General features: G+C 34.9%; 2 protein-coding genes across 2 annotated transcripts; both read left to right on the forward strand.

Moving 5' to 3' along the window:
• Positions 1–7,152: 7,152 nt before the first annotated feature.
• On the forward strand, positions 7,153–11,584 carry LOC110025484 (probable pectinesterase/pectinesterase inhibitor 12). Its single transcript, XM_020725991.1, has 3 exons — positions 7,153–7,603; positions 8,116–8,439; positions 11,382–11,584. Exons 1-3 carry the CDS (start codon positions 7,153–7,155, stop codon positions 11,582–11,584), a joined length of 978 nt encoding a protein of 325 aa, XP_020581650.1.
• A 998-nt stretch (positions 11,585–12,582) lies between these two features.
• On the forward strand, positions 12,583–13,504 carry LOC110025530 (probable pectinesterase/pectinesterase inhibitor 41). Its single transcript, XM_020726073.1, has one exon. The coding sequence runs from the start codon at positions 12,583–12,585 to the stop codon at positions 13,324–13,326; it is 744 nt and encodes a 247-aa protein (XP_020581732.1). The 3' UTR covers positions 13,327–13,504.
• Positions 13,505–15,847: the final 2,343 nt, after the last annotated feature.

The raw sequence follows: 15,847 nt of genomic DNA on the forward strand, positions 1-15,847 counted from the left end.
GGGCACTCGTGACATCCAAAAATTGATGCCAACATGATTTATCCATTTTATTTAAAGTTTTGGGTGGATTTTGGGTGGTTGAAATAAAAAAAAAAATTGAATTTTGAGCGGTCAAAATGTTATATTTAATGTCAAAATCCCTTACATTTATAATACCTAAAATTTTATATTTAAATGCAAAACACTTAACTTTTTAATATCACAAAAATAATGATAATATTAATTTTTAAAAATAAATTAAATAATTAAATTTATGACACAAATATATTATAAACATAAGTATCAAAATTTAAGTCTTAGATAGGTAAATAAATATCAAAATTTAAGGGCTAGACTTAAGTTGAGTCGGGTCTAGTTTGGGTCAAACATGGTTATGTTTTAGGTTTTGGGTTAAGTTGGGTGAGACCTGAGCTGGGTCAGGTTTAGGTTATATCAGGTTTAGGTCGGGTCATAACTGAGTTAGGTTTTAGGGTTTGGGTTAAACTATTTTAGGGATTTGGGTTAGGTCGGGTTCGGGTCAAATTGAGTTAAACCCAAACCCAAGCCTAATTCAAGGCTACTAAATTGACCTAAACAAGTTTTCTTTTTCTTTTAAACTTGAATGCTTGAATTAAAACACTTAACAATTAAAAAAAAAAAAAGAGGAAAGACTTACCAGCGACCAGAGACTAAAGAAGACACTCAGAGAAGACTTCACACCTCCAGAGCAAGTGTGCAGGCACCGAGCACCTATAGCACGAGTAGACAGAGCACCTCGACATAGATGAACAAACGCTTTTTATAGGCAACTATGGCTGTTTTGGGCTGTCGATTGGATGAGAGATCAGTTCAGATTACTCCAGTGGTTTCCACAACCTTCAACGGTTGCTAGATATTTTCAGCTGTCCAATCTAGTGGACGGTTGTGACGACGCTCCATGGACAAAGGCTGCGGATCAGTGACAAAAAACCAGGGGGCGTGGCCACACCTAGGCTTGGGCACACCTCATGCAGGGTGACCACGCCATGCCAAAAAGGAGAACAGTGTTGTTATTAAGGTTCAGAGGCACTAAGACCCTTTCAGAAGCTTCATATGGCTTTGGAAGCTGCATGTGACCCAAAAATGAGGTTAACTCCAAGAAGAAAGATGCAATCTACTGATACGATCGAAATATACATTGACACGACAGATGACCGACACAGCTAACTGATCGATCACGCGTCATTTTATTTTTATTACCATGTAATTTAAATCCAATTATTCAGACAATTATGGAAAGTATTCTTTTTTATATATACTTGGATTCCCATACTTCTATAAATAGGAGACCATGACATCAATAAAGTGACCTTTTAGATCCTCTTGGGAACAATCTGACATTTAAATATTCACTTACAATCCATAGCTTTCTCTCTTTTTCTCCCTCTCTCTCATTGTTCTTCTCTAAGCTCTAACTCTTGGGGGGTGTTCCACAAGTTTACAATTTAGGAATCAACAATAACTATCTTAAAATAATAGTCTAGGGTGGGACCGCGCTTATTTTGGGGCAGACTCAAATTTTAGTTTTTTTTACTATTATAAGAATTTTTTAATTTAATCTCTCTCAATAAATTTATTTTCCAACCTCAAATGAGAGGTTGGTTTTGCTATTGCTAATATTTGATCTCTAACATCAGACCTTCAAAATTTTCACTTAATTGATTTTGATTTCCCAATAAAATATTTTAATATTTTTATTTTCAATAATGCTAATGTAATGAGTGTCAAATAAGTCGTCGAGCCTCTATCTCCTCTGCAACTTGATTATATATTAGTATCTATAGATCTTTCATTCGACCGAAGTATATGTTCAGAAGTATCGACCTCTATCTTCCAATATAGATTAAACTATCACATACATCACAAACATAAATAATTTCAATGCCATTAACATAGATTAAACAATGGAAATAAAATCTAATAATATAATCTCAATTAATTCGACCATAATTAACATTATGGCATGCATGTACCTTGAAGAGAAATGAAATGATTCTTACCACATGGTTGATCAAAGGGCTAAAAAATTATCATTTCAAGGGGATCTCTCATGATTCTATAAAACAAGTTTGCTTGCTCATGTACCACAATTATCATCAAGATGATTAAATGCCACGAGTTGATAAAGTGTTATTTATGAGCATGTTCGAATAATATTGATGAATTTTTTAAAGTTGTGGTTCTAAAAAATGCTTTTAGAGGAACAACATTTTTTATTTATTTTTTTTTTATCGGCAAAGTTGGTATTTAAATATGTTTTTGATGATCAAAATATGTATTTTGTTGTGAGATATATATCAGTTATTGTGGTATATAGATATGTATATAGAAATAGGAGAACGATCGACGAAACAAAAAAATAGAACGAGAAAATTCACACCATAAAACAGTAACACAACAAAACACACAGATTTACGTGGTTTGGCAAATTGTCTACGTCCACGGAGTTGCGGAGGATTTTACCAACTCTAGGAATTTACACTGGTCGATCGTCTCGACTTACAAGAGGAATCTCACACTTCGTTGCTCTATCTTCTTCTCTCTTTTTTTTTTTCTCTACACCGAGATACACCGAAGAAACTCTACACAAAAATAAACCGAAGAAGATAAACAAGAGAAATAAACCTAATTTTTCTTCTGCTACAAGCCACCAAGAAGAAGCCAATGGAGAACAATATTCTTCTCCTTCTTCCTTATTCCTTCTGCCGTAAAGAACTATTTCTTGCACTTCTCTTCTATCCCAAGGAAGCCCTTCCACTGTCCTGTAGAAGTCCAAAAAAGAACAAAAAAATCATAACTAAACTTAATCTGAAAGAGAGCTGCTCTTTTTTAACATGAAACCGGGCGGGGGAGCGGCTGAGCGGGGCGAAGCGAAGCTTCGCTTTACGGAAACGGGAACATTGGAGGATGTAGCAGTTGGCGCGACGTTTCGCGACAGAGGACAGAGGTCGCGGCCTTTTGCGGAAGTCGCGAGCGGGGCGTGATCGGGCTCCACACTAACATATTTAAATACTGATTTTGTCCATTTTTGTTTTAAATTTATATACCAAGTAAAATGATAACGAAAATATTATTTAAAATAAATCAAAATCGTTATTTTGTCCCCTTTTTTTATATTTTTTATTTTAATGTCAAGTTAATTGTAAAATCGTATTTAAAATAATATTCAACATAATAAAAATCGGCATTTAACGTTTTTGTCGTTATTATTATTAAGATTTAATGAGGTTCGGCAAAGATGCCTACGTTCTCAGGAACAGAACAGCGACTTTCTTTCAATTCAGAAAAAGAGTACAGGATACCCATTAGGATTACAATATGCATATATATAATTACAAAATTACTCATGCATCGTTCCGCGGGGGCGTTGCCCCTGCATCCCTAACACACATAACGTAACTCCCCCGATTGGACAGACGTTTCCGCTCCGCTTCGGTGGCTCGCTCCATTTCGCTCCAACATCTGTCCCTCATTTGGTATATGAGTCATACCTAACAATCTCTAATCATTTATCTTATTTATAACCTTTAAAGTTCCGTTCAAAAGAGTTATTAATCAAATTACGGCAATGTTAAATTGAGCTTCAAATCTAATGGGGCATGTTGTATGCACCTAAACTTCTCTTTTCGAAGAACTTCATTCTTAAAACAATATTGAAAATAAAATAGTATTTAAATACAGTTTTTTTTTTTTTCAAAATTTTGTTTTTTAAGTAAAAAATTCATTCTTAAATATTTCATTTTATAGTATTTCAAAATTTTCATTATCATTATTAATCAAACTTTTTTTTTCAAAATTTTCATTAATGTTGACTAATCTTTCTATAACTTATTAGCTCATTATTTCAATATTTAAGTAAGTTATGATCTAGTGAGAAATATGAAATTTATTTTCAAATTTAAATAGTCAAACATATAACATCGCTTCTCTTAAATGGTTAGAAGTGAGCATTCAATCAGTTCGAATGATTCGATTTTCAATTTGAAATTCTTAAAAAAAAATTACATGAACAAATCATAATTTTGGTTGAACGAAATTGACTTAAAATAATTTAATTCGATTTAAACATTTTGTGTATGAACTAATTGAGAGTTTAGTTATTAGTTGAAGATTGGTTATGAACAAACACTACAAATTAAATAACTTGCATAATTAATAAGAAATATTGAAAATTTTAAAACTAAAAATTGAACTGCAAAATTGAAATCGAATTGAATCAATCAAATTTGTTTAATTCAGTTAAATTTTTTAAAAAAAATTGATCAAATGATGCACTCCCCTCTCAACAACCACTTGAAAATGAAGATGCAACTGTAGGTTTCGTTCAAAGGAGATTCGGCGTTCGGCAGACTTACTTTAAAAGTCGTGTGACGGAACGGGCATCATCATCTGAGTTCTAAAATGACAAAAAAAATTTGACGTTGCGGTGAAATAATTTCGTGAGAAATTGAGAAACACTGATTTACCAAATGAATACAAATTTGCACGTCGGCATTCAGGACAACTAAACTGAGCTTGAATGCCTTCTCAAATGAAACCTTAGCTCTAGAACTTTGATTGTAAAATCATTATTCATAAATGATAATCTTACATGACATAACACACAAGTCTAAGTGTTGGGGGTATTTATTTTGCATGAAATGGCATTTCATGACTTTCCCAAAAAGTGAAATATCAAAGTATATTTTTTAAATTTTTGCTATTATTTGACAAATAAAGTCAAAATTTCTCATTCAAAATAACAACCTATCCACTTATTAATTTTCTCATTGATATCATAGAAATGACAAATTTTTGGTAAGAAAAAAATTGGTGCAAAAATATATGAAATCAAATTAAAATATGATAAATTTTATAATTATTAGATTTATTTTCAAAATCAAATAGGAAGTATAAGATTCATAGTTAGATGTATAAAAAAAGTTGTATTTTAGTGGTCTTGACTGAACACCAGACGCTTCCGTACGCAATAGAAGCTCGTGGTGATCGCCGATTCTTCTTCTCGATTTCACGTGTTCTCGCACTCATGCTTGTGCGTGGAAACCAAAAACCCCAATTGCGCACATTCGTTGATCCAATTCTTCACATGACGATATGTTACATTCTCTATATTATTATTTTATCTATAATTATTTTGTGCCTCTGCTTAAAAAAAAAAATGACTTAGGATCCATTTGAGGCAGTTTATTTGGTGTGGTGGCGTTTTGAAAACGCACATGACCTGTTTGGATAAACTGCATTTTGACAGTTTATGCGTTTTCAAGACGCCGAAAACAGTGTTTTCACACCGCACCTATCTGGGAACTTTGTGACAATGGTTTGGCTTCTCTAAAAAAATAAAAATTTGTAATAGTCGTCGTACCCAACTTACCAACAGATTATTCAATAACCTGCAGCTACCCCAAACACGTCTAGTTATTGTAGATATGTTACATCAGAAATTGAATGATGTTAAATATTTTAGAGCTTCCTTGTAAATTGGAATTTTTTTATTTTAAATATGCATATACATAAGTGATTTAAATGCCTCCTAATCATATTATAAATAAATTTCAAATATATAAAAAAAAATATTAAGTGATTTAAATGAAGCAACTGTCTATTTGCAGGAGGACAGCAATGAACACTCAAAAATAGACATTATAAAATATATTTGTGTCAGCCAAGCTAACTTTATATGTTTCAGGATTTATTAAAAAGAAGTAACTGACAACTGCAGTGACTCGTAATAATGGAGAAAGCGTGCGGGAGCTAAACTTAGGAAAAATTTTAGCGTCATTGCTGATCTTCGCACGTGCCGCATCCCACGTAGTCCAAGCGCCACCCCATACCCCAATTTCGCCGCCGGCCGTCCTAACCTCAACCAATAAGCCGAAACAGCTGCATGTCCCGACCGCCGCCGAGTTCTCGAGCGTCATCAATGCTTCTTTTGAAGGAGGTTTCATTGTCAATAAACTTTCTTTAAAAGTCGTGTTGATCGATCGAAAAAAAGGACATGTGATCTAAAACGAAGAAAAATTATGCAAGAACTTCAAAAAAAAAGTTTGGAAAATGCTCGTTCGCGGAACGAAATGAAACTCTTATACGTGTTAGCACGTGCAATCGTAGTGCTCTCAAACGAAGCCTTAATTGTGAACTTCCACTAGTGTTATGGGAAATTATTAAATTATAACAAAATATAAAAAATAAATTTTAAATAATTAATTGTGCCTTTGAAAATAAGTTCTGTCCACTTCTTAAGAGAGGATGAAATCATTAGTGGTGAAGACTAAAGTGAGGGCAATGAGTTCTTTGTTATTTATGACGTCAATAATCGGAGAAATATCTTATTAACAGTTCTTCCATATAATATCATTGTATAAAATTATGGCAAAATATAGATATAAATATAAATTTCATCTCAATAAGTTTATAAACATTAAATTAATATCAAAATCAACATAGTGATGAATTTATGAAAATTTACATACATACCATTTCATTTTCATATATATCTACCATCTAAATATAGCTCATTATTTATGTATTAAAATGATTATCTTACATTTTAAAATTAAACTAATTATATTTTTTTACGTGATATAAATTTGACATTTAGATATTAGTTATATAAATGTATAGGCATTGGATGGTATGGAGTCTCTTGGCAAATGCTTCATAAATTTATCAACACACCATAAATTTAGATTGTGTTCGAGGTTGTGGTGCCACGGCGCTGGCATATCGCACTGTATTTTTATGGTGTTCTGCGAAATTATATTTTGTCTATTTTTTCAAAAATTATAGTCGGAAGCTATGTTTTGCAATCTGATCGTGAGTAACTGCGGTGGTCGTTGTTTGCCAAATTGAATTGTAAATTTTTAATGACAACTGTAAGCTTTTGATTAATAATTTCTTCTGCAATAACTTCACATATAATATTTCTTCAAATAGTTACAAAGCCGCAAACAATTTATTATAATTAATACAAACTTCTTCTTAATTTTAGACATAAACTATATATTAATTTGATATAATTAAAAAAATATAAATCGTACCACCATTTCCTTAAAAAACTACTAGTAAGATTTCGCCAAGTCTCTCAACCGTATAAATAACGAAGCACTCAATCAACCCCCCTCAGCACTTTAAGCCATGCTTCCCTTCCCTCTCCTCCCTCTCCTCCCTCTCCTCCAACTCATCTCCATTACCTTCACCGCCAATCACGCCGCCGGCTATGGCGGTGGCGCCATCTCTCCCTGCGAAACCTCATGCTATCCCACCCACTGCAACTCCTTCATCTCCAACCTTCAATCCCACACAACCCCCAACAGCCTCTCACTCGCCGCCGTTGACCGCAGCCTCGCCGCCACCCGCTCGGCATCCCGATTCCCCGTCCGAGCAGGCCTCGTCGGACCCACTGTAGAAGACTGCACGGAGCTCATGGAGTTCAGCTCTGCTGATCTGAAGCTCGTTAAACGGAAGCTCATGAGCTCGAAGAATGTAACGTCGACGGAAGCTGACGATTTGATGACGCTCATGAGCTCGGCGGTTGCCGGAGCGGGAACCTGTTTGGATGGGCTGGAGGAGGCCGGGATGATCGCCGGCGAGTTTTTCCGGCGGGGGGGGGGGGGGTGAGAGAGGTGTATGGGGTGGCGCTCGGGCTGCTGGAGAGCTGGTTGGAGGAGATGGGAGCGGCACGTGCGATGACCGTTAAGGGTAATTTGATTGGTTGTGAATATTATGGCTTTGTGTTGCAAAATTTTAATTGATTTAAGGGAAATTTACATGCGTAGCACTCAATTCTTTCATATTTATACATTTATATATTTTCATGAGTTTTAAAAGTTTTAACGGCAGATAAATAAATATTAAATGCTATGTATTCAATTTGCATATAATAATAATTGAATGGTATATCTGTTAACATATTTTATATAAGGTGATATAAAGTTGAATTACTTTTTAATTTAAATATTATATATTTACCGTTGACTACAGAAGTAAAGCACGTGACTTCACACGTGATTGAAAATGAACAAATCTGAATTTGCAAGAAAGTCACAATCTCTCTCGTGAAATTTAAAACGGTAATCTTAACTAATTTCCTATGGACAGGCACGAGTGAATCAACCAACGCCGCCACCGCCGTCGGATCTTTTATGTTCAACATCCCATCGAATCGGACGGTTATTGTAGCCAAAGACGGCAGCGGCGACTTCACCTCCGTGAACGACGCCATCGCATACGCGACTCAGAGTCGCCGATCACCGTCGGCCTTCTTTAAGATTATCGTCAAACGAGGCATCTACGTGGAGAACGTCGTCGTGCCGAAGAAACTCACCGGACTGATACTGAAAGGTGGCGGAATGAGGCGGACATTTATAACTGGGAACAGGAGTGTGGGAGACGGATATAGCACTTACCAGACTGCTACTTTAGGTATGTGGTGTTGGAAGCTTAATGTAATTGGATAAATATATGAAATGGGTTCAATGATTTTTATTTTTTTTTATGGCATTAAATTTTAATATTTATATGATTCACCCATGTCCTTGTAAGAATATATATATATATATATATATATATTGTATAAGATGATACCATTGATCCATCAAAACAAATTAGATTATTTGTTGGACTTTAGGAGAAAAGAGTGGAGATTTAACACATAGAAATATGGGAATTTGTTTCATGTGGTGCATTGTGTTGTTTTGCTTATGTAGTAACATGTAGAGTAAATTTATATGAAGTATTTGAGGGATTTCTATAGAATGTCACACAATTTTTTTTCATTTACATATCTAGCCTCAAAATTTTAATATTTATATTTACAAACATTATAGTGTCACAACCATATTAAAATATATAGAATGTGTATTTTATCTTAGAAAATTTGATTTTAATGATAAATTTGATTTGATGTTCAAATTCTCGGTGTTATTTAAATAAATAGAAAAATTCGTTTATGATATTATTAAAAATTTAATATTTATATTTGTTATGTGTTGGAAGATTCACGATGGTAGACTGATCATTTAACGTCTTAAAATTGCATAAAGATCTGACACACGCAGATATTAAAAAAGTAGCAAGATGAGACACCAAGACTTTTTTTGTAGAAAAATCTTAAAAGGAAAAAAAAATCACGGGACTAACCCAATCAGTGTAATATACTATATGATTGTAAGTACATTATTACACTTTCCTCCTGAATTGGACGAGATGAAATTATAATGCTATAATTACATTGTTATGATTGGCTACAACAAATAATGTTGACTATGAAGGTTGTAGTTGATGGCTACAATAGTGGCAATTGGTCATGAGGGTCGTAGGTGGTGATTGCGATAACATCAATTGACCACAAAATTCATAGTTAGAAGTCGTAATAGCAGTAGTCAACCACGGAGGTAATAGCCTATGACTGCAATAATGACAATTGACCACAGAGATTGTACAAGGTGATTGTAATAATGTTAATTATCCATAAAGGTCATACTATAAAGTTTTGATAGCATTAGTTGGCTATAGATTTGGTGACTACAATAGCATTAGCTGGCTACATAAGGCGTAGTTGGTAACTGTAAGAGCGTTTGTTAGTCACAGAGGCCGGAACGGAAAGCTACAGTAGTGACTTATCACATAGGTCATAGTGGATAACTGCAAGAGTGTCAAGTGATCATAATGGTCATAGTGGGAAGCTTTCGTAGTAATTGGCAACATATGTCATAGTTAGTAGCTAAGGGTATGAGTCAACCATAAAGATTGTGTAGTGGAATGTTATCGTAATAACTGGTCACAGACTCACATGGACAGTAATTGGTAGATGAAGTATTGTCAGTTGGCTATAGAGACCGTAGTTGAAAGCTATAGTAGCAATTAGTCATATATGTCGTAATTGGAAACATAGGACATAATTGGTGGTTACAATAACAATTGGCTACATAGGGCGTAGTTAGTCACATATGTTGTAGTTGGTAGTGGTAATAACAATTATCTATATAGCCCATAGTTTATTGTGTAGGTTGTAATTATTAGCTACATATATCGTAGATAGTCACAAATGCCACATTCGATAACTACAATAGTAGTTAGCTACATAGGTCGTAGTTACACACATAGATTATAATTGGTGTTACACGTACCAATTGGTGGTTGCAATATTTTTCTCAAACTTATTATTTTTTTACGAGAGACAACATTTATTGTTATACAACATGAGAAAAATAATGTTAAGAGTCTGAATAAAGTCATCATATTTTGAATATGACAGTCATAAGCAATTTTCACTAGGAGTTATCATGGGATCTTCAATACGTCGTGTTTGGGATATGTCATTACACAGTATTTAGGATATGTCATTACTTTGTACTTGGGATACCTCATTACCATGCATTCATGATATGTTATTACCCCACGTTCGAGATATGTCATTACCCCATAATTAAGATTCTTTATTACACCATATTTGAGATATTTCATTACCTCGTATTCGAAATACTTCATTACATCATACTCAAGAAACTTTGTAACTAGTATGAAAATAGAGTTTGTCATTGAAAATGAGCAAGGGTCAACCGACAGTGGTTGGCGATGGTCGACGAGAGTGGTCGATTACTTGAAACTTCCTCACGTAGATGCATTATTATTCAAATGACATATTTAATCATCTAGATAGAAATCTTCCAAGATAAATTGTGGACACTTCTTCATCATTAAAAAATTATTCACTAACAGATATTTCTAGTGACTCCACTTGAGATGGTTTCTCTCTCCATCTTTAGTGTTGGCTTATATTATTTTTCATCAGTAGTGTGTTTGTACCCTTCATAAATTCAGATTACCCATCTCTTCCTTGTTGGATTTTCCATCCACCAAATAATGGAATGAGCCCATTCAACATCTTTTAAAATTTAAGTAATTTAGCTTCTCATTTAACCTTGTTTAATGAGTACACTTCATAACTTTTTTTGGTCGAATTCAATGCTTTGATTGAGTTATTTTCTAAACAAGTTCTTTCTTAAATTCACTAAAATTTAGATATTCGAGAGTAAACTTCATATTACAATCCTTATTTGTATCTCTATTAAAGGAATCATTTCATCCCCTTAATTAATTTTTTTCTTTAAAAATTGAAGAAATGTGTTTCTCAATAAAATTTATCTGAATGGTGGGTTTGTCATCAAGTTTGGATTGAGTCTTGATCACTTCAAAATGACCTGCAGATATCTTAACTTTTCTTGGTAGACCCCCAATTTATTGATGAAAAGGAACTTCTAATGTGATTCAGCCTAAAGTCTGAATACAATTTCTTCGTCTTTGAAGAAGAGAGTTATTGGATGTTCCCCTATTGTGACTATTGTTGCTACTTTTGTTCCTAGCTAGGAAGCAAATCCCTTATGTGGAAACAAAAGTTCTCCAAGTCATAGAAGCCTCTGAAGGCCCTAACTCGGTTAAAATGATGGATGAAAAATTAGTTGAAGTAATAGGTGAAGTGTACAATGTCTCATCAGTATTTAGTGCCGACTCATATTCTAAGTCTACTCTTGTGTTAACCAAAACTAATGAGCTGATTCAAGGCTGACATGACCAGCTCACAAGTGGAATTGACTGTGTTCCACCCATGGGCTGCAGACAACAAATTTATACTAGAATTTAACTTGGATTTAAGTTAAATCATGCTAGACTGTCTGTTTGAAAAAAATAAAGCTGCATATTTGATAAATTTTGATTTCAAAATTTCAGTATGGATAACTGAATCTTGTTGTTACACAGACTTGGTAGATCTGGAATGGCGAAGAGGAAGAATTGAACTAACAAACTTAGCTTCCTCAATGATAGGAGCAGAGCAAAAGGATAAGAAAGATATGAGTTTCTTCAGTCTATATTGATCATGATCCCATCATTGCCTTCCCAGCCAGCTCTAATCACGAGTGTATCCTGAGGCTTGTTCATGAAGACGATGGTTTTGGGCAAAAACTGAGAGAGTGGGAGGGACACATATGAGAGTTCAGGTGGAGAGGGAAGGGAGCGGAAGAGAGAGAGTGATGTAGGCAAGGGCTAATTAAGTTTGTGATATTAAATTATTTTTATTATTTAAATTGATTGATAACCAATAATTAATTAATATATTACCATATTAACTATAATTAGATAAATAGCACTTAAAACTATTATTTATATATCCAACACCCAAAACTTATTATTTACATACAAAACATCCAAGCTAATATGTTAGATTCTGTTGAATCTCGTCGCCGATACCTTCTCCAACTTCAACGCTAATGGAGCTACAAGAGAAGATCAAAATGCCTTCTCGAAAGCTAATGCAACCAGAAAGAAAAGATCAAAATGTCCTCTCATGCAGCCGCGTAAGAAAAAAATATTGCATACAAATGACTTATGTGCAAATTGATATTATTTTGATGGTATTATGGTGATATTTTGGTGTTATTATAATATTATTTTGGTTTAACACCATCATAAATATGTCCTTATTGTAAAATAATTTATGTGATTTAATTTTTTTCAACATTTGCTAGATTCAAATTTATATAATTGTTAATTAAATCCTCCCAACTCATGCTGATCCTGGTCCTCGTCCTCATAGCCGTGAACGGAGACAGATTCATCGCGACCGGCATCACCTTCAAGAACACCGCCCTCCCCCAAAAGAAACAAGCCGTCGCCGTCCGCAACAGCGCCGATCGCTCCATCTTCTACAAATGCCGCTTCATCTCCTTCCAAGACACTCTCTACGCCCATTCCCGTCGCCAACTCTACCTCCACTCCACCATCCGCGGCACCGTCGATTTCATCTTCGGCCGCGCCGCCGCCGTCTTCCAGTTCTGCAGAATCATCCCCCGCCGCCCTCTCCCCAATCAGATCATCTCCATCACCGCACAGGGCAAGGATTGCCCCTCCATCCGAAGCGGATTCTCCGTCCATCTCTCCCAGATTTCACCGGGTAAGGATCTCATCAACCTAACGCATTCGGTCTATACTTATCTCGGCAGGCCGTGGAAGAACTACTCGACCACGGTCTTTATGCAGTGTTATATGGACGGGTTTGTGAGGCCCGAGGGATGGGTTGAGTGGGGCGAGGAAGAGGCGCCGAAAAGTATTTATTATGGGGAGTTTGAGAATTTTGGGGCTGGGGCTGGGACTGAGGGGAGAGTGAGATGGGAAGGGTTTAGGAGGATGCGGAAGGTGGATGCTGAGAGGTTTACTGTGGGTGAGTTTATTGGTGGGGATGATTGGATTTTGAATGATTCGGTTCCGTATAAGTCTGGGTTGGTTGATTTAGATGCTAATGGAAGGGGCTGAGTACTGGGATGCTGTATATGGATCGTATATAAGTAATTGAACTTTATTGCAGGGGAAGATTGCTTAATGCTGACAAGTTCCATGTAAGGAAGTATTATGAATTTATTCTAAGAAAAATGGGGAGCTTCTGTTATTATACCTTCAAATTGTTCTTAATCTTTGCATTGGTTGAGCTGGACTTCATCATTATTGATTCTTTTCTGGTTCAAAGCATCCGTTAAATTCATTTTCTCTTGGAGTTGAGGTTAGGGATGACGAGCTGATTGGTGATAATAACGAACTTTGATTGGCTGTCATATTCTTCATCTTCATTGGTTGGTTCTGGAGATGAAATAAATTAAGCAGCTTGTCTTTCAACTTATTCTTTTCCTTGAGGTAAAATGAATGGATACCCCAAATTATTGATGAGTGGAGCCAACAATTAATTTCTTTTCTACACCTTTATCCTCACAAATTTGATAAGATGCACATGTTTTGTACTCTTTAACTGTGTCACTTCTCAACAGTTTTAAGCAAAAAATTTGAACTTTATTGAAAATAATGGAAAGTACATGTATTTGCCTCATAAAATACACTCAATTCATAATTGTAAAATCATTAATGAAAAGTATGAAGTACTTTTTTTGAGAATGAGATGTCTGTATTGGCCCACACACATTTATGTAAACAAGCTCAGATGGCTTCTTTGCTTGCCAAGCAACTCCTTTCTGGAATTGTTGCCGGTGATCCTTCCAATGAGCATCATTTTCACAAAATTTCTTCTTTTTACTCAATTTGTTTGGACGTACCTTCATATTTTTTTGGAAGATTTACAACAGACCATTCTTTTCATATGTATTGACATATCTAATACCCATACCCTAAACCCTAATTAGAAAGTATGATGAAGAAAACTTTTTTCATTTTTGAATGCTTGGTAAATTTGTGTTGGGTTATTCATTGGTGGATTGGTGGTTATCTCTTTTACTCTTATAATTTAATTATTACTTCTCTCAAAAGTAGCTCTAAAGCTTCCTCACATCATTCTTCATAACCTAAGCATCTCCCATGACTATCCATCCAACATTCAAGGCCTCACAATCACTCCAAATCCATCTTTAAAGCTCTCAAATAAATCAAGGAAGACTACTACCTAGTTTTGTTCCCTATACTATTAAATTCTCTGAAACTCCACCAAACTCCATCAATAACTCAAGATCAAAAGTTCACTTTTTTTTTCCTAGCCCTCCACCATCTTTTCAACCCTTTTTAAACAACTTAAAACTTAATCCTAAAAGACGTCTTTCAAATAGCTTAAATTATCATAATTTGGAGTAAACTTGGTATTCCTTCTACTAAGTCGATTTAAAGCTCTCACACTTCAATCACATCTTTATAAGCGATAGTAGATGAGACACTACCCAGAGATTTCACTTTCATTTTGCAAGGACTTTAAGATATGGGGTTTGACGTTTCCCATAGGTGTAAGCCCTTATGGTTAATCACCCCTCTCAATAACGAGATAATACTTTCGATTAAGTTTAGTCACTAAGCGCTAAGTATTCAAACTTAACATATAACAATAGTAAATTTAAATTTATAATTATAAAAATTATCTCTGTGAGCTCAAAACAGATGGTGGGGGAAACGATGACAAAATCGATCAATATCCCATGGTTCTTCCATCCGGATTGTTATGGTCCCAGGGTCTAGTTAGTCAGCGGAGGTAGTCAACCCAACCTGACCGAAGGATCCTTGTCAGCAGTCATGCGTTGCTCCGTCCAAGAGGACCTTGTAGATCTGGGGTGAATGTTTGTCTAAGAGGACTAATATAAGTCAATCTTAGCTTACAGAGGGCTTTTTGCCCTATCAAATATAACCTATGATTCAATACTCAAATGAGCAAACTGTCATTGGGGAAACATACGGGCTACAACCATGACCATAATATAATGGTGCCATTAGTAGCAAACCACCCGGTCAGAGGGCTCTGGTCGTAATAACTTCGTCTGGTGCTATTCAGCGGCAAGACCACGTAGACAAAGGATATAAATCATGTCCTTACTAGCATAGAATTGTTTGAGTTTTAATTTAGTAGTAAGATTAATATGATATTGACTCTTTGTGAGCTCGAGTCAGCATTAGATTTGTCTAACCTCGACAAAAAATTGTGATGAAATTTTGCTTTAAAGCATTAGATGACATAATGTTTTTAAATATATATTATTATTATTTAAAATATATTTATTATTTATTATTTTTATAAATAGACCCCTCCGATTGAAATATACTATCAACACGACCATCATCGGGGAATCGACTTTTTCGAGCCTTGTCAAGTATGACATGCTTACCTAAGACCAGGTTCATAGTATATACTATTTGAGTTTTGAAAATAGCCTTTGATTTTTTATTTTGAAAATGGACCCCTCCGGTTGAAATCTTCAATAAACTCGGCCATCATTGGGAAATGATGTCTTTGAACCCTGTTAACTCTATCCCGCTCACAAAGGATCATGTTTATAATATATATATATATATA

The sequence above is a fragment of the Phalaenopsis equestris genome, unplaced genomic scaffold (genome assembly GCF_001263595.1).
Source record: "Phalaenopsis equestris unplaced genomic scaffold, ASM126359v1 Scaffold000301, whole genome shotgun sequence".
NCBI lineage: Eukaryota > Viridiplantae > Streptophyta > Magnoliopsida > Asparagales > Orchidaceae > Phalaenopsis > Phalaenopsis equestris.

Bases quoted from the DNA above. Each gene is read 5' to 3' on its own strand.
- LOC110025530 (XM_020726073.1), top strand. From the start codon at position 12,583: ATGCTGATCCTGGTCCTCGTCCTCATAGCCGTGAACGGAGACAGATTC.
- LOC110025484 (XM_020725991.1), top strand. From the start codon at position 7,153: ATGCTTCCCTTCCCTCTCCTCCCTCTCCTCCCTCTCCTCCAACTCATC. The intron at 7,604-8,115 runs GCGAGTTTTTCC...TCCTATGGACAG, and splicing joins GGAGGCCGGGATGATCGCCG to GCACGAGTGAATCAACCAAC. The intron at 8,440-11,381 runs GTATGTGGTGTT...TTTTGTTCCTAG, and splicing joins TTACCAGACTGCTACTTTAG to CTAGGAAGCAAATCCCTTAT.